We start from the raw sequence: 20,928 nt of genomic DNA on the forward strand, positions 1-20,928 counted from the left end.
TGTTATTGAAAGCTGTTTACACCACACTGTAGATATAGGGATAGATGATTACAAATCTCTATCTGGTTGTGTATCTGGAAATCAGAAGGAGACGAGCAATATATGATTTGATATGGCTACTTCACCACCAGGCTGCAGCCTAGGCCCAGTTATTCTAAGGCCTGGTTAGTAAATAAATTAATACATCAGTTCGCAAATTTTCAAATTTTGAGAATTCTTTGAAAAATTATTACCGTTAGTATTTCGTTTTGTATTTCCTTCATAAGTGAATTTGAAACCATTGCATTCTAATCTAATTGCTTAATTATTATTTTGAATGTGTACATCATGAAATATATGTGTTGAAATCTCATCAAGCTAACAATACTTTGAACAATTTGCCCAAGATAATGAAGAGAGTACCGATAAATCACTGTTTAAAGGAGATTATCAAAACAACACAACTTTCATGTGTAAGGATTCATTGCAACATATTTGAGCTCACTTTTTTTTCAAGAATTATTGTTTCTACTAAATGAAAGGTGAAACTATGAATTGAAGACATTTGTGTTTTACATTCATACTTTTACAAATTTACACATATGTAGCTTAAACAGTATTGAAAGTCTCAGGGTGGCTAGGGTTTCAGCTTCATTACAATGTTCTAATTACATCCAGTGTTTTAAGAATGATAAAATATATCTTGTGTATTGTTGTTGAATAAGTTGTTCATGTTGTAGGTATATTGCAGCTGAATATTAAATAAAATTTCCAGCTGACTGTGTTAAGTATTAACATAATAAAATATTAAATTAAATTCATCGTTTAAATTTTGCTGTTTTCATATATATAAACTGTTTAAATTATTTTATTTTTTTCCAGATCATGAAAAATCTTCCAAGATAAGCAATGGCACACTGTCTATTTAGACAACATTAAAAATCAACATTTTTTTCGGGACCAATAGCACTACAGGATCATAAGCAAAGGTGTTTTTTTTAATTCAAGAAATGTGCTTGGGAAAGCTGTTTGCAGAAAAATGGATGACAAATTCAGAATCCAATGTTAAACCAGAGATCCATTATAGAGTGATCTTGGCTCCCACAGTCATACTGTCTTCATAGACTTATCCTCTCTCTTCTTTTCTTTTATCTTCTGTTGGATTGAGTCGTGTAAAAAGTTGATGCTCCTTATGGTAAATATTGATCAGAACAGATACTGCTATGTTTGACATTGCTCTTTCAAAGGGAGGTGGTTGTTTGGCCTATTTACTAGGACTACTTAATCTGTAACAAGCGGAACCTTATTTTGAAATTTGAGAAAGATCTGCCTGGTGACCATTTCTTTTTTCTGATCAGCCTTAAGATGAAACATGCACAACTTAGGACCTATGAAAATCAACATGCAAAATTGGATAAAGCTCTGTTGAGTAGCTTTAACTAGTGTCCTATTTGTCAAAAAATTTCATATACATAACTAAGGACCATGAGGAATATTCATACGAAATTTAAGAAAGATCCTTTCAGGATTTTCAGAGAAATAGTGCTAACAAACTAAACTATCAAAATTCAAGATGGCTGCCTCTCAGCCATCTTGTTTTCCAGTCTGATCCAATATTTGATGTTCATAAATAAGACCTTGGGGAACCTTCGTGTGAAATTTGAGAAAGATTCCTTCTGTACTTTCTGAGGAAAAGCTCTAACAAACTCTTAAACTCTCATCATTCAAGATGGCCACTTGTCAACCATCTTGATTTTCTGATCACACCTAAAATTTGATATGCATAACTAAGGACCATGCAAAATTTTCTTGTGAAGTTTGAGAAAAACTCTTCAGCAATTTGAGGAATAGGGCTAACAAGTATTGTTTAAGGACAGACTACAAATGAAGGGCGATATATAAAGCCCTTACGGTAAAAAGATTACCACACTGAGTACATATTTTTTTTCATGACTTATTACTCCTGTGTGAGATAGACAGAGAAATAGCAACTCAAAGAGTACTGGAGTTAAGCACAATGATGAGTCAAACAGGAATAATTATTTTAAACACTTTTCTACCCAAGTAAAAAAGTTAGTGAACCCAATGCACTGTGCCATCATGGTTGAAAACGTGCGACTAAATTCATGGTCTGACCTTTGTTATGCTGCTTTAAGAAGGAGGATAGGTAAAGGCAGATTTTTCTCTCATTTTCCGTATGTGTAAGATAGAGCTGTCCAGGGTGAGAAAGGGGTGTAAAAAAATTCTATCTTGCACCCTGTTTCATGTGACGTGATATCACAATTGCTCAGCAATGACGGGACATCACAGATTTGGAAAAACTCCGACGCCACAATGCTAAAAGGAGACTTGATGAAAATAAAACCTTTTACAAAAAATTGACCGTACAAATTAAAAAGATTAGGTTATTTTTTTCTGAGCAAACTTTGTTTGCAAAAATGGGGTTTGCTAAATCTTGATGACAGATTTGTTTTCAGAAAAAAAGTAGCCAGTCCAAATGCATTTTCATGGTTTCTGAGCTTATTCTGGTAGATGGAATGAGAAGAACATACTCTTTCATGTCTAGGGGTGTAGGATAGGGAAATTCAACCATCAGGATTCCCAAATTTGTCAAAACCCCCAGCAAAGCCTCAGGTTTTACCAAATTTGAATTTTTTTAACAAGAGCACCGCGAGCAGGAGCACTATATACCTGTCGGACCCTCGGAAGGGCATATTGATATATTGGATATTGGAAGCAGGTAGTGACATCTATGATATAAGTGTGTTTACTGGCATCGTTTTGTTGGTGACTGTGACTTAACTGGAACTCAACAGAACAAGAGGCCCATGGGCTTTAATGGTCACCCGAGTCCTAACTTATTTATTTTTCTTGTTGAAATATGAAGTGGAGATAATGATGTGAATCGTCCATACCAATTTGAGTAAAAAATAGTTAAGTATAACGTAAAGTTAAGTTAGTCAGGACCATGAGTTGATCATTCCTAAACCGACTTTCAGTTAAATCGGCCTATTAGAACTTGAATTTAAGTTTGAAATAGTTTTTCTTCAAAATGGCGGCTGAAGCAGTCATAATGGATTTTTGATCAGCCCAAAAAAAAAGAACACTTTGCAAGGACCATGAGTTGATCATTCCTACCAAGTTTAAGTTCAATCGGCCCAGTGGAACTGGACTTTAAATTTGAAATAATTACTTTCAAAATGGCGGCCATATTGAATTTCTGATTTTCCCAAAAAATAACAACACTTGAACAAGCAAAAAATAACAACCATGAGTCGATCATTCCTACCAAGCTTCAGTTAAATACGCCCAGTAGACCTTGCGCTTAAGTTTGAAATAGTTTTTCAAAATGGCGGCCATATGGGAATTCTGATTAACCTGACAAATAACAACACTTTGTGAGGACAAAGAGTTGATCATTCCTACCAAGTTTCAGTTAAATTTGCCGAGTAGAATTTGACTTTTGAGTTTGAAACATTTTTTCAAAATGACGGCCATGGTGGCCATATCGGATTTCTGATTGACCCAAAAAACACCACCACTTTGTCAGGACCTTAAGTCGATCATTCCTACCAAGTTTCAATTCAATCGCCCAGTGGAACTGGACTTTAATTTTGATATAACTTTCAAAATCGTGGCCATATTGGATTTCTGATTGATCCAAAAAATAACAACACTTTGTCAGGACCATGAGTCAATCATTCCTACCAAGTTTAAGTTCAATCAGCCCTGTAGAACTTGACTTATAGTTTTTAATAGTTTTTCAAAATGGCGGCCATATTGGATTTTTGATTGACCCAAATAACAACACCACTTTGTCAGGACCTTAAGTCGATCATTCCTACCAAGTTTAAGTTCAATCGGCCAAGTGGAACTTGACTTTTAAGTTTGAAATAGGTTTTCGAAATGGCGGCTGTGGTGGCCATATTGGATTTCTGATCGACCCAAAAAATAACAACACTTTGTCAGGACCATGAGACGATCATTCCTACCAAGTTTAAGTTCAATCAGCCCGGTAGAACTTGACTTTAAGATTGAAATATTTTTTCAAAATGGCGGCTGTGGTGTATTTGGATATTTGATCGACCCAAAAAATAATAACACTTGGTCAGGGAGTTGTCAGTAACATTCCCGTGAAGTATCAATGAAATCCCTTTGACGGTATTTCAGCTTAAGTTGACAGACACTGCACCCCATTCCATAATACGACCCGTAAAATAACACCAAAAAATAGTTTTTTTTCAAAAATAATTTATTTAAAAAACGACATATCATGAAGGACAATAAAGAAACAAGAGCTACCACTTGGTGATGAAATTGATGTGTTCTAACCAGAACTCACTTCCGTGTGTTTATGTCTAGCCAAGGTGTTACGCCATGTATATGCGTTGGTATACAGCCGTCACAGAGGATGACTTATTTACTGTACACGAATTGTGAATAATATACTCATCATCACTGTACACCAATTGTGAATAATATACTCATCATCACTGTACACAAATTGTGAATAATATACTCATCATCACTGTACACGAATTGTGAATAATATCCTCATCATCACTGTACATGAATTAAAACATTTGACACAATTGAGAGTACCACAACATGAAGACTTAGTAATGTACATTTCTTCACTGAAAAAGGAAGTATTAGTAATACAGAATTTCCTTGCAAAATATTTTATATACATATATTTACACGGTATCCCCACAGATTTCGTCTCCAATAATAATAAGACAGTGAACAAAGATTATGTGATGATGATGGACAGACAGAAATAGATGAGATATGATGAGTGAAAGGTTATAAAAAATGAATGGTTCATGATGACTTAATTGGAAAGGGGGTCATAATAAATCTAGTCCTTCTGAAAATTCATCACATCAAAAAATCAAAACAAAACAGGAAGCAAAGGTTTGAGACAACAGACTGGGACAGAATAGTATTATAGGTAAAGATTGGCAAATACTATTTCAAAATCTGAAGAAAAATCATAGAGGGTTTAAGATATGGTTCATTTAGTATCATGTACTGAAAATCATAGAGGATTATGGTTCATTTAGTATCATGTACTGAAAAATCATACCATACCTGTAATATTCTGAGAGTATTGCTATCTTAAATGTAACTGAAAAACTACCCCTGAAACTCTTTCGATCTGCATAAGACAAAAATGCTTGCAATGATAAACTGGTCCTTCTGAATAATTTGATATAGTCAAGGGAGATAACTGAAATAAAATTACAGTACAATATGTTTGGTGGCATTTGTTCAACAGCCATGGTTTCACTCAGCTTTCAGATTCCCTGCCCCCACCACTACAATGGAGACATAACACGACTGATCTATAATCAAGTCTTGGGTTGTATTATTGTTCTAAATGATGGAGCTGGCTCAACAATATGCTAATGCTGCAGAATTGATTTGAAAAGTATGAAAATTATTGTTCTTAATTTTTCTTTTTTTTTAAGAAAACATGCATGTCCAGTTGTTGTTGTTGTTGCAAGTTTATGAAAAGTAAGTTATTTCAACCAAAACATTGATATCTACAAAGAACAACAATCAATATTATCTGTACAATACATTTCATGTGTCAGCATAAAGATGCAAGTTAAATGGTCAACATATCTATACACTGTACAGGTATAAATCCTTTAACCCTTTTTACCCCTGAAAACCATAATGGACTTATCCATATCAAAGCATGGGAGAGTCTACTTAAGTTGCATAGGGATGAAAGAGTTAATAATGGATTTACAAAAATTTCAATGCAAGTGAAAATAATCAATAATGACTTGTTTGATTTTCAATTAATTACAAAGAAGGCCATTGTTATTTGATACACATTATGTGCAAATGTCGTTAATGGAACAGAAATATGATGTTGCTTTAGTCTATGAGAGAAAAATTACACAGTTGCTAATAGTGATAGGAAAATATGTGGGAGATATTGATCATTATTCAAGCACATTACTATGAAATCAGATATTTTCATGGGGCTCAAATTCCATGGTTTCATCACAAAACACCATTTCATTGGTACATAAATTCGTGGATTACACGTACCCGCTCACTGAGAATGACTACATGTCAAACTTGTAATTACTTCATGAACCTATGAATTCGTTGATGAAGATCACCCAAGAAATCAACAAAATTAAAAACCCACGAAAATTAGTGTCAGATTTTACAGCAGATGGATTGACCATGTAAATCGTTGTCCCGTAATTTTAGCACTTATTTGTACATTTGTACCTGGTGTTCAACACTGATTGACAAGTGTTTAAAGAAATGAAAATTTCAGTTAAAATTACCTTCATAAAACATGTTTCAATGTTATATCTTCTGCCTCTAACTGACATACATAGTATGCCATTTCTGCATATTCCACATATATTCTGCAATAAGCAAAGTGCCAACTTGACTCATGTGTGATCCGACTTCATGTTGCTTATTATTACCACAAGAATACAGTTAGTGTTTATGCTTTATCAATTAGGTAACGCTAATTCTACTGGTAGAACTGTTGTTGTCACCAGTTAGATGCTTAAGTTTAAAACAAACAGGAAAAATCTGCATAGTATATTAAACTGCGCTATATCTCTGGTAGCCTTTAACAGAACAACCTAATAAAAATCGATCTGAACTGCATAGAGCTAACCTTCTGGTATTTATATTGTTACAACCGTGACCAATACAGACAGTGTCAGAGGAGAAGTAGAGTCTGTTTACATATATTTCACAGAAGACTTGTAATGCAGCCAATAATGATAGAGAAATTTGTTCTTTGAAAACTCTGATTATGAGGTAAATGATCTAATTTTACTATTTAGGTAAATGGACTGAAGAGGTACATTAATTTTATTCAAATACCCTACACATGCTCTGCCACATGAACTGGTTCTTTTTGACCATTGAGAGGTATATGTATGTATCATTAAGTCAAATTCAACAGTGACAAACTGTGCAGGACCAACACACTGTTCCATGTTCCTGGAGAGCACAAATCAATGTTCAATATTCCATCTAGCACATTTTTCATTTTTTGATCAAACACACAATCAAGTCATTTCTGTACAATTTCTGTCATTTTCTGTAGGATGTTCTTTGGTATGTTTCCTTCTGTAGACAAATATCCATGCTTTGTATTTCTGTATCTGCAACAGTTTGTGGCCCCTTGTTAAAATATAATGTTAACATCCTCATAAAAAGTAGTCCGGCTGTGGCTTCTTGGATGGAATTCCCCTGGATTCCTAGAAAGAAAGAAAATCAGCTCAATTTAACATCAATTAAAAATCACCCAGCCACAACTTGTCATTGGTTTAATATACAACATCAATGATAGAAATAAGCCATGATTTTATTATCTTCCCATTTTAGAATTTCTTGAGACAAGCCAAATGTCTGTATACTATCAAAGACGTACAACCTATACCACAAACATCTGCTATGCAACAACCTAGCTTGTGATCGTTTACATTTGAGCTGTGCTAGTAATTTCATACAAATTCAATTTTCTGATATTTTAGAAGGTGAAAACATTTTTCAGGGTAAAAAGAACTGCCGATTTTTAATTTCAGTATTTAACTTTGACATATCAAGTACCCTGTACATTTAAGACTCTCTAGTGTTCAAAATTAACCTTCTCATCGAACTCTTGCATTCAAAAACTATCAGAGGGTGTTTATTTGATACTGTACATATGAAGTTTTAAATCACACCAAAAAGTTTGCTATACTCACTTGTGGTGCTGCTTCAAATATTGTGAAATCTCGCTGTAAGTGTTCGTCTAATTCTAATATTGCTGCTACATTACCGCATCTGAAAAAAGTCATTGGAACATTATTTAAGTAAAACATATTAGGCCAACAAAGAAATGCTTTATCTTGAATAAATTCCAGTAAAATGTTAAAGAGCACAGGGAAGGAAGGGAGTTCTCAAAAAAGCTGTACTTCTGTGTAACTATTTGTACCACACATGCTAACTAATGTAACTATGTATTGCATCATATATGTTAATACCTATATATATGTATATATATTGTAATTTACCTAGTGATACTAGAGATCCATATCAGAAGAAGGCCTTGTAAATAAAGAAAAAAAATACCCAATCCCTCTGATTGCTATTACAGTACATGTTTGAATGAAATACATTTTGTATCCTATGTCACCTGACACCTAATGGTACATATTGCATCATACAATACCGAGTGATGGTATATCACTGATAGAGTCTCTCACCCCAATCCATATCAACCTGGAATCGGCCATTTCTGACCTACATGTGCCTATCTGTTCTACTTCCAGTATTGTTAATAATTCTGACGTTGCTTACAGATGCGGACAGTGTTTAGTATAAATAATTAAAAAGTTATAATATAGCTATTTCCTTATCCTATAGCATATCAACCCTTGACCCATATCAGTCGGGTCTCCTGCTCCTGTGATTACTACCACTTACCTATAACAATAATTTGGCGCCGACCATACTGTTAGAACTGTTTCATTGAAGTGCCATTTATAGCCTTCCATCACTAGCTGATGTGCTCGGCATATAAGGTCTATGTCGTTGGCGGCATTGAATTGTGCTACAACATCTGATCCAAACAGGTAACCAGCCCCTCTGGGACTCACTCCCCAGCCCTGCATATCTGTCAGGGCAAAAAACACAAAGGCATTAATACATGTGACAACTTGATACCTCTAATATTTTTTGTATAATTTTATGGGAATGTTTATGTCAAAACATTGCTGTACATTTGTAGAGTTTTGCAAAGTGGAAAAACATGACTATAAATCAGCATTACAGTATAGTTTTTTATGTTAATATATCATTTGTAAAGATAACCATGAATATGAATTTGTAATTATGTGTGAAACGAGTGTAACTTTTTGTTGGCTAATGCTTCACATATAAAACGGAACTTTTAATGCAATTAAACCATTAACATCTTACAGACCATCAATATGAGATGGATAATCAGAGTCCAACAGTGATAGAAAAATGATGGGTGTCGATCAACACTTGGAGAAATACAAAGCAGAAGAAATGAAGAAAATGGAAGACGAATGACTTTCCTCGCAACAATATTCTATCCTTGGTAGCAAATCCAAGGGATATATCTTTTAAGTGATGATCAATTGTTTGTAAGCGTAAGGCCTAATGGTACACATTCCAACATGTGTACTGTAGAATTCAGGATGGTGATGTTTTAACAAAGACGATTTCTGGCGAGGACAATTTTGTTAAACTACTGTTCTGTATAGCTCCTTAGAGTCATTTCTTTCAAAGTCTAAAGAGCACCCTTCAAATTTTGTTTATGTTTTCAAATTGTACAAACCTTCTGGATCGGACCATAGTAAGTCACACATGGGTCCGTCGTGGGGAACTTCCTGTTTCCTGTCTATTGATCGTATTTGGTCGAGGGTCTGGATAGATGGTGACAACCCACCGTGTACACAGAATATCTGGAATAATAGCAAAGATTATTAAAATTCTAAAACAAAGATTATAATCATAGATATACAGATTATTCTCAACAACACACTATATATATATATATAGCTAGCATGTCACTTCTTTTCATTACAGAAATAGTAAAATCAGGTCTCAAAATGGAGCCCAAGTGAAGGAGAACCAACATCTTGGTTGTTATGATTTGTAAGTGAATTTCGGTGGGAATCTTTAATGGTACATCAACTCAATATCATAGTTTCGTATACATAGTTTATTTATCGTTAACATATTTCAGTTTGCTAGGCTAGCTGTCATGAGAGTAGTTCTGATGACATAAACGTATTGAGATTTAAAATTACCATCTTAATAAAAGTTACCAGGTATGTTGTACACTGTCATGAGAATAATTCTAATGACATCAATGTATTGAGATTTAAAATTATCATCTGGAACCTTTATTAATAATGGTCTTATCCCACACGCTACTTACCTTTCCATCTATGATTGCGGATAAGCTCAGGTAATCGAAGATCTCAGTACAGTATCTCCACACAGTGATTGAGCCATATTTTCGTAAACATTCATCGTAAAACCCATACACTTGCGTGATTTGTCGACTCTCATGATTCCCACGGATCAAAGTTATTCGGTCTGGATAACGTACCTAAAACAAAATCAAGAATGTTATAAACATTACTGTCAAGTATTGAAAAATAAAGTCATTTACTTATAAGTTTCTTATTATTATATTTTTTTTTTAATCAAGTTTCAAATGAGTATACCTTCAGTAACAGGTATAAAGTCTACCTTCTACAGAACAGAAACTAATTTTCAAGTTATTTTCCAGCTTATTATCTCAATCAAGCTGCAACTGAGAGCCCTACGGAGCTTCTAGATTAAATACAAATCTGGCAGCAGGGGATCTGCTGCTGGTCCCTTCCCTCTAAAGAGAGAGGTATCCGGTATTAAAAACAGAAATTCCAGGTTAGATCTTAACAATCACTTTTGAAATCATGAGTTTAATAGCTCGAGAAAATATGAAGGATATTTTCAGTCAAATGCTTACCTTTAATGCTAGAAGTAAAAGAAATGTCTCTACACTGTAGAAACCCCTGTCCACAAAATCACCCATGAACAGGTAATTTGTGTCGGGGACATCACCTCCCACTTTGAATAACTCATTGAGATCGTAAAATTGGCCATGAATATCGCCACACACCTGAAATATTTAAAACAGAACATATATATACATATATATATATTGCAACAATTCTGTTCAAAATTACTTAAATGAATAATTTCAAAATATTCACTTCCTGCTGAAAATTTAAAGGTGACAACTAATATCAGATCAAAAAAGTCTTTTCCTAATACTGATCAAGCCATAAATATATAGAATTATTAATAATATTTTTCACTTACATACAAGTCTTCCTGGTCTTAATATCAGGGAAAGAAAAATGCCAGGTCTGATGACCCGTGCTAGTAGGTTTAGTCAGCTGGTAAGTTAACATTTACATCTACTTGCTAGAAGGACAGTGCAAAATTTGTTATTGTATATATTACTATATTCGTAGCATGCTATTCTATAATTGATCAAATTCACAATGGAAAGACAAAATAGCTTAGTTTCTGTAAAAGACCATAATGTTAATACAGCTAATTCATTGCAGTGTGCACTTGCTGAATATGAATATTTTTGGACAAGTACATATTTACCTCCTTGCGAGTACTTTTTCAAATCCACTTGCCCGAAGGACCAGTGCTTTTGAAAACTTTGGTCTTGCCCTGATTCTAGTTTAATTTTCTAATTGAATTATTGAATATGATGACAGAAAGGCATGAAAACCTTCGTCATTCCTCCAGATTTTTGCTCCTGTAGTAATGCTCGGAATCTGTACTTACTGTGACTGGAGAGTCTACCCTCTGGACGTTACTCTCCTCTACCAGGATCTCCCTGGCTTTAGCACACAGGGACTTCACTTCACTCTCCTTGATGATTTCACATCGCCGTAGCTGCTCTATTTGCCTGAACACAAACAATTCAGATTCAATATTATCGCAACAACATAACTTCAAAATTTCAATGATGGAAAACAATGCAAACCTGAATGAAATCTCAGAAGCTGACAGAATATTTTAGAAACATTTTTTTTATAAACAGGCCTTTATTTATATCATAAGAACTTTGCATCTTTTTGTTAAACTTTTGGTTAAGCAGCTATCAACGAGTTATTCTAAAACTTCAATAATTTTTACAAAAATACTGAAATTTGTAACTCTCCGATTCTCAACACAGTACATAAAATTTACTATTTTATTTCATATTTGAACCGTAACCAAAATCTGATTTTGAGAACTGAGAATATCTAGTTAAATTAAGATTTATTTCTATACGGAGACCAAATCTACTTATATTGGGCTTGGAGAGTAAGGCTAGAGTTACAGTTGTCTCTAAGCTAAGAATATTTGATTTCTCAGGACTTTTACTTTTATTGCAGCGCTACATTATTAATATATAAATACATTTTTGTCTACAGGGTAATCTCTGAAAAACAGCATGATCATCTCAATAAAAGATGTTTGTTTTCATTTCAGCATATATATTGTTTGCCTGACCTAGACACATAATGCTAACGCTAAAGAATTAATACATGTAGTACAATGTAGTTACTATTCGTGCCGTTAATTCACTTAAACAAAAGTTATCATTCAGAAAAAAATAAATTATGAAGTAACATGCTAATTTTTATATTAAACACAATTAAAAAATATATTGAAATTTCTTTTCTGTTTTAAAATGAACAAGAGGCCCATGGGCCTTAACGGTCACCTGAGTCCTACAGTATTCATTTTTGTTGTTGAAATATGTACCAGTTTGAGTAAAAATTAGTTAAGTATAATGTTAACTTAACTTTGTCAGGACCATGAGCTGATCATTCCTAGACCGATTTTCAGTGAGATCGGCCTATTAGAACTTGTTTTTAAGTTTGAAATAGGTATTTACAAAATAGCGACCATGGCAGCCATATTGGATTTCTGATTGACCCGAAAAATAACAACACTTTGTCAGGACCATGAGTCGATCATTCCTACAAAGTTTCAGTTCAATCGGCGAAGTAGAACTTTACTTTAAGTTTGAAATAGTTTTTCAAAATGGCGGCTGTGGCGGCCATATTGGATTTCTGATCGACCCGAAAAATAACAACACTTTGTCAGGACCATGAGGCGATCATTCCTACCAACTTTCAGTTCAATCGGCCCAGCAGAACTTGACTTTAAGTTTGAAATGTAAAATGTTAACGGACGACGGACGACGACGGACGAAAACGGATAGCAATAGGTCACTTGAGCTAAAGCTCAGGTGACCTAAAAATATTGAACATTTAGTAATGAACATGTACCTTTATGCATAATAACTGCATCGTAATTAAAGGTAAGAATGTGCAGGCTTATCTACAGTGATTAACAACTACACCCCTGAAGTTTTATAATGAACCATTCCAACCTTTGAATTGGAAGAGCTCAAATGTGTCTCCAGGGATCGATGAGTTAACAACTACACTTCAACAGGGAAGGGTTAAATAACGTAAACACTACCTATGTATATAAGTAATATATATGGTTTTGATATGTACATATACATGTATACGTAACAGGATAACAGTCACAATGTAGGTCAGTGGACCTAGGTTTGGCTTTATCTGTAAACACTTAAATGACTCATAGATAAAATGTGGGACATCTAAATATAGACCAAGAAAAATGAACAGCAGTCTGATAGATGTTCAATATATATTATAATCATGTCATTGAATGTAAAATACACTAAAAGGTAAATCATTTGTATTAAAATTTTACATTTTCAAAATATGCATCATTACAACTTCAGTTTCTTGGCAAATATATACTATTTGTTGAATATTGATATTGTCTTTAGAACTTTAGGTGTTTACACGGTATACATGAATGGCCTTGGCCTTTCATTTATTAATATTTACCTGTCCAGGTCGCTGAGTTCACTCATACTAGAACTTTGATATTGCAATACCTGGAAAGAAAAAGAAATTTTAAACATCAACATGAGTCGAGATTACATATATAGTACAACAGATATTACAAGTGACGTCCACACAAACTTTAACACATTCTTGAGGCTAAGTTTCAAAACCAGGTGCAAATTAACCATCAGTATTCTTTGAAGTAATTTATTTACCATTTTCGAAACATAAACAATATGTGTAACAGACTGGACAGTATGATGATGTACCAGGTATGTCAGTGTCATTGTACGTACTAGATATCGACCTCCTTACCCTAGTACAATACACATAACAATTATGTTTGTTTTGTAGTCCTACAATATGGACACAAACTGGTATATAATTTTATTTTGTATTCATAAGCAAAGCTACATATTTGTGTACATCGTATTGTACAAGTTCTTACACTGTATATATATTTTATATAAGATATATTTTTCATCAGCAATTGTACATGCACATTTGTATAAACGGAGGCATGCATATGCAGGCCATTTGGATTGATATGACTCGCCTGTGCCCCCCACTTTGACCATCAATGCACATATCAGAGAAACTAACTTTAGTGCAAAAACTTAATGTTGATTGATCCCGAAGATGTTGACAAAGTCAATGTACCATGAAAGGTAGGCCGCATCCAGCATATTTGATGCATGAGTTGAGATGTACGCATCTATGGTCTAAGTTTGGTTGGTCAAGCATTTATACTTTCAGTGAAACTAAGTTAAACGCCAGAAAAGCAACACCTTAGTCTCGCTTCTGCTTCTTCGTCGCGGCAAGACAAAAAAATAACAGGACAATTTATCAAAGAGTGTAATATTTTTGTATGAAACTGAAACCAATTACCAGCTTTAGGAAAATATTTTATAAAGATTAGCATTATAACCGATAACTGTATCGTAACTTACACTGATCAACCAGGCCAGAAACAATTCCTCATCTATACATACTCACTTTAAACATGCGGAAGCAGATTATATATTTATGCACTATAGTTCATCAGTCACAAATTCACAAAGTGGAGACAATTTTTGTTACATTATTTTAAACTTTCCAATTCTATCAAATTTACATGTGTATAGAAAATGAAGTATGTATACACTGATATCACTAACCTGTAGATAAAGTAGATCTGCTGCTGTGTATCGTGTTCTGTATACTAACCACTGGACATGAGTCCCAGTATTTATACACACAGATAACCATGATGATTAATGCATTTAGGTGAGTTTATTTTAAATATATATATGACATCATCCATGTGACTATCACCTAAATATCATGTAATAAAATTCAATATTCTAACACTACAGCTAGAATTTAGAATGATTTCACCAAGTTTATCATACTTTTTTTTATTAACTGTTATTATTAATTTGACAAAAATTGTTAGGATATTTTTATAAAGTAATTAATTATGATCATGAATCGCTTCGATTCGGAGAAGGATTAAAGTTTTGAGGCTTTTGTTTTAATGACAAGGCAGTCAGATCTTGTATCACAATTATCTGATTAATTGTATTCCGATTATTCAAAAATGTGTGCTTTCTGTTGTTTGAAAATTGAAGGGGGGGGGGGGGATATAGAACATTTTAATTTTAATAAAACACTTAACTTATATATGCAAGCTGGAACTTTTAAGTTTGGGCTGGTAGTTTCCAATTTTATTAGTCCATGCATATGTGCCAAATTCCCACTGACCCAATGACATTCAACATGCAAATTACCCGTAAGTAATATAACATTTTGACTAGTCAGTTGAGCTCCATGTTTTAAAACCACTAGTCCAGCTGCTGGTACACCATGTTTCACTAGGATTTCAAGATCAATGTATCCAATACAAAAACAGCAGTTTATTCCAGTACTTCACAAACAACGCCTATACTGTATGCAGCAAGATATTTCTAGTGTCAAACACAAGCAGGCTACTGTTATGTCCAGCCGTTCAGAGTGATTAAAAATGTTCACAGTGATCATGACAAACATTGAACAAAGTTTCAACTTTAATTATTTGATACTGTAACACAGCGCACTGATGTGCAAGATAATGGTCGAACGACACAGTATGGAGACTATGCACCAGTACCAACACAACAGCATGTACCATTTGCTTGTTTAAGATTGAAAAAAAAAATCAAATCCAATTGTCTATGACTTTGAAAATGTCCCCTATTTGGAGGACTTATAATAAACTATACTTGGGACAATCGTTCTCACTACTTTGTATCATCCTTAGCAGAACACAGCCCATATATTTGACCCTATAACAACAAGAGGCCCATGGGCCTTAACGGTCACCTGAGTCCTACAGTATTTATTTTTATTGTTGAAATATGTACCAATTTGAGTAAAAAATAGTTAAGTATAATGTTAACTTAACTTTGTCAGGACCATGAGCTGATCATTCCTAGACCGATTTTAAGTGAGATCGGCCTATTAGAACTTAAATTGTTTTTAAGTTTGAAATAGGTATTTACAAAATAGCGGCCATGGCAGCCAAATTGTATTTCTGATTGACCCGAAAAATAACAACACTTTGTCAGGACCATGATTCGATCATTCCTACAAAGTTTCAGTTCAATCGGCCAAGTAGAACTTTACTTTAAGTTTGAAATAGTTTTTCAAAATGGCGGCCGTGGTGGCCATATTGGATTTCTGATCGACCCGAAAAATAACAACACTTTGTCAGGACCATGAGTCGATCATTCCTACAAACTTTAAGTTCAATCGGTCCAGCAGAACTTGACTTTAAGTTTGAAATAGGTTTTCAAAATGGCGGCCGTGGCGGCCATATTGGATTTCTGATCGACCCGAAAAATAACAACACTTTGTCAGGACCATGAGGCGATCATTCCTACCAACTTTCAGTTCAATCGGCCCAGCAGAACTTGACTTTAAGTTTGAAATGTAAAATGTTAACGGACGACGGACGACGACGGACGAAAATGGATAGCAATAGGTCACTTGAGCTAAAGCTCAGGTGACCTAAAAATGCACAAAGATTGTCAGGTCTTTTGCAAGATCTGCTACCTAACTTTGCAAAAGCATCAATAACAGACTCTCAGCTAAGGAGGTTTTATGAAAATGGTATCTTATTGATGGTTTTAAGTTGTAAATGCAGAGAATTGTTATTTAAACACAAAACAGAGATTGAAATCAAGAGTATAGTGGCCATTTAAAAATCTGTCTCTACACAACAAAATCTAGCGTTTTTTGCAGTGTATTTTTTACTCGGCACCTGTAAATATTGACAAAAGGACATTGGATGAAGCTATGCTAAAAATGAGTATTTCTGTTACCGAGGCCAGTGATATTAAATTTTAGACAGATTTTAAGAAAAAAAACTTGGGAGGGGGGGGGGGGGGGGTAAAATTTTGGATTAAAAAAAAGTTTTTATTAGCATTTTTGGATGTGGTTTTCACTAGTCGGAAATCAGGGGAAAACAAAATGATTTCTCTAAAATGTTGTAATTACATATGTTTTATGTAATTTATGAATACCTGGATGTAGTTTTTATTGTGTGCAGGATGAATATGTTTACTGTATAACAGACCTGCACTTTATTTTAGGATAAGGTAATTTCTACTCTGCACTGCTTAAATCACAACTTTGGAGTTTAGTATCTTGAGGCGGACCCTCGTGTCTTGAAGACATCAAGTGTTTCAGCTGACACAATTTCAGGAGGCAATGCAATTCAGGCTTTGATGGTGCCTGGGAAATATGAAAACTTTCTACAATCATTCTTGCAAGATTGTAGGTGGAATGTCTTATTATGCATGTTTCTAGTTAATCTGTGTGGTGGTATAAGTCTATCCTCTTTAATGATTTTAACATGCCCATTCACAATTTTGTAGAACATTTTAAGGTGTGCATCCTGTCGTCTGACTTCCCGTGATCTCCAGGCCAGATCCTCCAGCACTGGTTCTACACTGGATCTACTGTTGAACTGGTTGCTGACATAACGTGCACCTCTGTGTTGGACCATTTCTAGATGATAGATATCCTTTTGATGGTATTGGATCCCAAACAGTTGACGAATATTCTACTATTGGACTTACAAGCGTCTTATAGGCATTTCCTTTTTGCAGGTTTGGAAGCGATGTTAAGGTTTTGTCTTAGAAATCCTAATATTCTGTTTGCCCACGTGTTAGTCTGTCCACAAATAACATAATGCTGGAGCTTGTGTATTAATAGGCTATGTATATGACTGACCTTGGTGAAAGCTTTTGAAAAATCAATTATGCGGACATCAGTCTGCTTCCCCGCTGACATGTTGATAGTGATGTCATCAATGACACTGAGTACTGTAAAGTGCTTTAGAGTGGCTTATGTTAGCTAGATAGGGCGCTATATAAAATGCTGTATATTATTATTATAATAAACTCGATGAGCTGGGTCTCACATGATAATTTGCTGAGGAAGCTAAACTGTAAGTGGGTACAGGATGTTAATAGTCCCTTAACGGGAACTAGGGGGGGGGGGGGGGGGAACTCTAGTTTTACGTTGTGTCCGTCTGTCCTTCTGCTATCTTGTCCGATACGGGCTCTGTCTTCTACACTACTTGTCACCGGAACCTCATACTTGGGGTATGTGTTCACCTTGGTGAGGTGGTGTGTCGTTTTTCAAAAGTAGGTCACTCTGACCTACATTTTGACCTGCATCAAAGAAAAAGTTTGTCCAGGCTATATCTCCTACACCACTAGTCACTGGAACTTTATACTTGGAGTATGAGTTCCTCTTGGTAAGGCAGTGTGTTTGCTACTTCTCTACCAAGTCACTTTCAAAATTTTGGACTTCAGAACTACTGTGATGGAGCCTGTGCACACAATGGAACCAACCAGATTCTTTGTTCTATGTGTTGTGAGATGTGTCTTTTTCCTGTGTTTTGACTGTGAGTTACCTTAAGATTTTTTGCTGACTTTACAGGATTTTCAGTTTCCATACTGTATGATTCTGATACATTTGTATGCAAATTTAAGGTGTTATATTTACTTCTGAATACAATTTACCAGATTCTGGTATCACTCTATCAGAGATAATGTGACCAATTCTAAATTTGAATTCGGTGAAATAACCCATTTAAATAAGTTATATCACTAATTCAAATCAGGACTGTTGAGTGTTGATTTTGCACCTAAGAATGGGTGATACCATTGATTCAACTTAGTGACATTGCCTCTTTGAATCTGTGATATCACTTATTCTTTTGAACTTCTGAATCCTGATATATATTATCACTTACTAAAATTAGTGATATTCACATTTATACCACAAAATGCAATCAAATAATAAAACACTGTATAGTACATAGTGTCACCAGATGCAATTTAATAGTAAACCGGTGCCACTAACCAGTAAGCATCCACCAGATTTATTTGCAATAGTAGCACTGACACTATTCCTTATTGAATATGGTGGGTCTGTCAAACATTCATATATAGAATTAGTTCCTGCACAAATTTATCAACGTGCATTTTACATGCAGTGGGGGACTATAATTCGCCGAATTGTCTTGTTCCTATTGGCGTGGTTCATAATGTGACTAATGTTATGATGTGTTCCATCAATTTGCAACAAATGCAGGTAAGCGAGATAGGTCGATAATTCTCAACCTTGTGGCAGTCGAGATTGGGGCTACAATTGCATGTTTCCAGTCGTTGGGGACCTCTCCAGTTTCCAGGGATTTTCGAATTATGATTGTAAGAAATGGTGGTCTGATTGTCATTTAACAAATTTGCACCTATATGTTAAAATCACCCGACTCAAAGTCTGACTTCAGTATTGACAAAAAATTCTAATGTTTCTTTTGTCTGATGAGCCACATTGCCTTTATATATATGCATACTTTTTGAAGTTCCCATGGTCAAAATGAAAACACAAAAAATGTGTGTATATACCCCCAAAGAGACAAAATAACTCTTCAAAATGACATATTTTGAGTTGTTCTTACAGATGAAATTATTGGATCTTAAAATATAGAAATAGTTAAGCAAATTCACAGGTTGAAACTTCTCAATTTAAGGGTCTAAAATCAGGAGTCTCCCTCCTTCATACAGAGAATTGACATGCATGCAAGTGGAAGTCAGCACATGTGCTAACACATAGAATATATAAAGGCTTATATGTAGGGTTCGACATCATTTTTTGAATGATCGACAGGCGAGGGTCAATGTAATTTGTCACCTGACCACATGGCATTCAAACATCTTATATTTACGTATATATAAATGTTTATCACGTATAAAAACAAGACTGATTAGTTTTAAAAGCTTCATAATAATGTTCTTACAATCATTTCGGGGCGGTTCTTCTACCAGCAAGTTATCATCTTATTCATTCTCTCTCTTCGAGAGGAAACACTTGTGTTCAACTTCAAACGTTTCAACTGATTTCCTAATTTTAATGAAACTATACGATAATCACAACAACGTCGCAAAAGATTAACCTGTAAACGTTAGGTGTATGGACAAAGAACACATATTGGTTACAATTAGAGGGAGCCTGGTCGACTTACCGAATCGTTATCCAAGCCTCCTCGCATTCTCTGTTGTGCGTCAGAAATTGGAATCTCGCGCATAATCGAGATAGACGATATTTCATGTTTCGTAATAAAATTAATTTAGCGTTCATTTTTTCAAATGAATGAAGATAACTTAATACGCTTTTGAAAATTAAATAAATCTTTCAGAAATGTGAAAAATTAACTTTGTCTTAAAACTATTTCAAAATAATTTTAAAGGCTACACTAATTGTAAAGCAGATAACGGAAAGGCGTCATCCGGATATTGCACCGTTAACATGACATATATCCAGAAAGAATGCTGATTCACAAAACAAGTCTTAAAAGTGATTTATCTTAACAAGCAAACTCATTTTTTGGAGAAACAAACGTTTTATTCATGACTATAAGATTATTAATCATAGCGGTAAAATTCTAAAGAGGTCAGTGACAATAAAGACAGTATGTCAGTTGAGGAAGAAAAAAATAAAATGCGTGACGTATCTTTTCAAGGCCACAGAACTGTCATGGTTTTCGAAACCCTAAACAATTCAAGAGCAAAGTGCCACCAATGTGATAGAAAGGGTGCATACATTTCAATACCGACAGTAGGTTGGAAGTGTCGGCAAACCCATCAAAAGTATTATAACGAAGTCTTTAAAAACCTGTTCAATTTTTAAAAAGTAATAGGAAAGAAAGAAATTCCATTACTTCTGAGCCCCAAAACATTAGTCAGTAAAAATAATTTTCAGAAGTTAAACGGTTTGACATATATATAATATTTTACATGGTGATACCCATATACTTTTCCGACTACTACTAAAAATACTAGAGACCTGTCACTGTAAACAAACTCAATGTACCAAAATTCAAAACTGCTATTGTACAACATTATGGTATGACTTAAGTGACAATTTGGGAGTAGCTCTTACTGTAAGCATTTTA

The 20,928-nt window shown here is 34.5% G+C and overlaps 1 protein-coding gene across 2 annotated transcripts; it reads right to left on the reverse strand.

Annotated features, from left to right (window-relative positions):
- Nucleotides 1-4,221: 4,221 nt before the first annotated feature.
- Nucleotides 4,222-20,062, reverse strand: LOC110461331 (serine/threonine-protein phosphatase 4 catalytic subunit). 2 transcript variants are annotated; one of them, XM_021514764.1, is made up of 9 exons: nt 19,999-20,062; nt 13,443-13,492; nt 11,347-11,470; nt 10,508-10,660; nt 9,932-10,105; nt 9,326-9,452; nt 8,446-8,635; nt 7,725-7,803; nt 4,222-7,235 (listed from the first exon to the last, which is right to left on the reverse strand). In XM_021514764.1, exons 1-9 carry the CDS (start codon nt 20,059-20,061, stop codon nt 7,185-7,187), a joined length of 1,011 nt encoding a protein of 336 aa, XP_021370439.1. In that variant the 5' UTR covers nt 20,062; the 3' UTR covers nt 4,222-7,184. The 2 variants fall into 2 exon arrangements, with proteins under 2 accessions (XP_021370439.1, XP_021370440.1); XM_021514765.1 differs by lacking the exon at nt 19,999-20,062 and adding an exon at nt 14,600-14,650.
- Between the last annotated feature and the right edge of the window lie 866 nt (nt 20,063-20,928).

The sequence above is a fragment of the Mizuhopecten yessoensis genome, unplaced genomic scaffold, assembly GCF_002113885.1.
Source record: "Mizuhopecten yessoensis strain PY_sf001 unplaced genomic scaffold, ASM211388v2 scaffold10603, whole genome shotgun sequence".
NCBI classification, from domain to species: domain Eukaryota; kingdom Metazoa; phylum Mollusca; class Bivalvia; order Pectinida; family Pectinidae; genus Mizuhopecten; species Mizuhopecten yessoensis.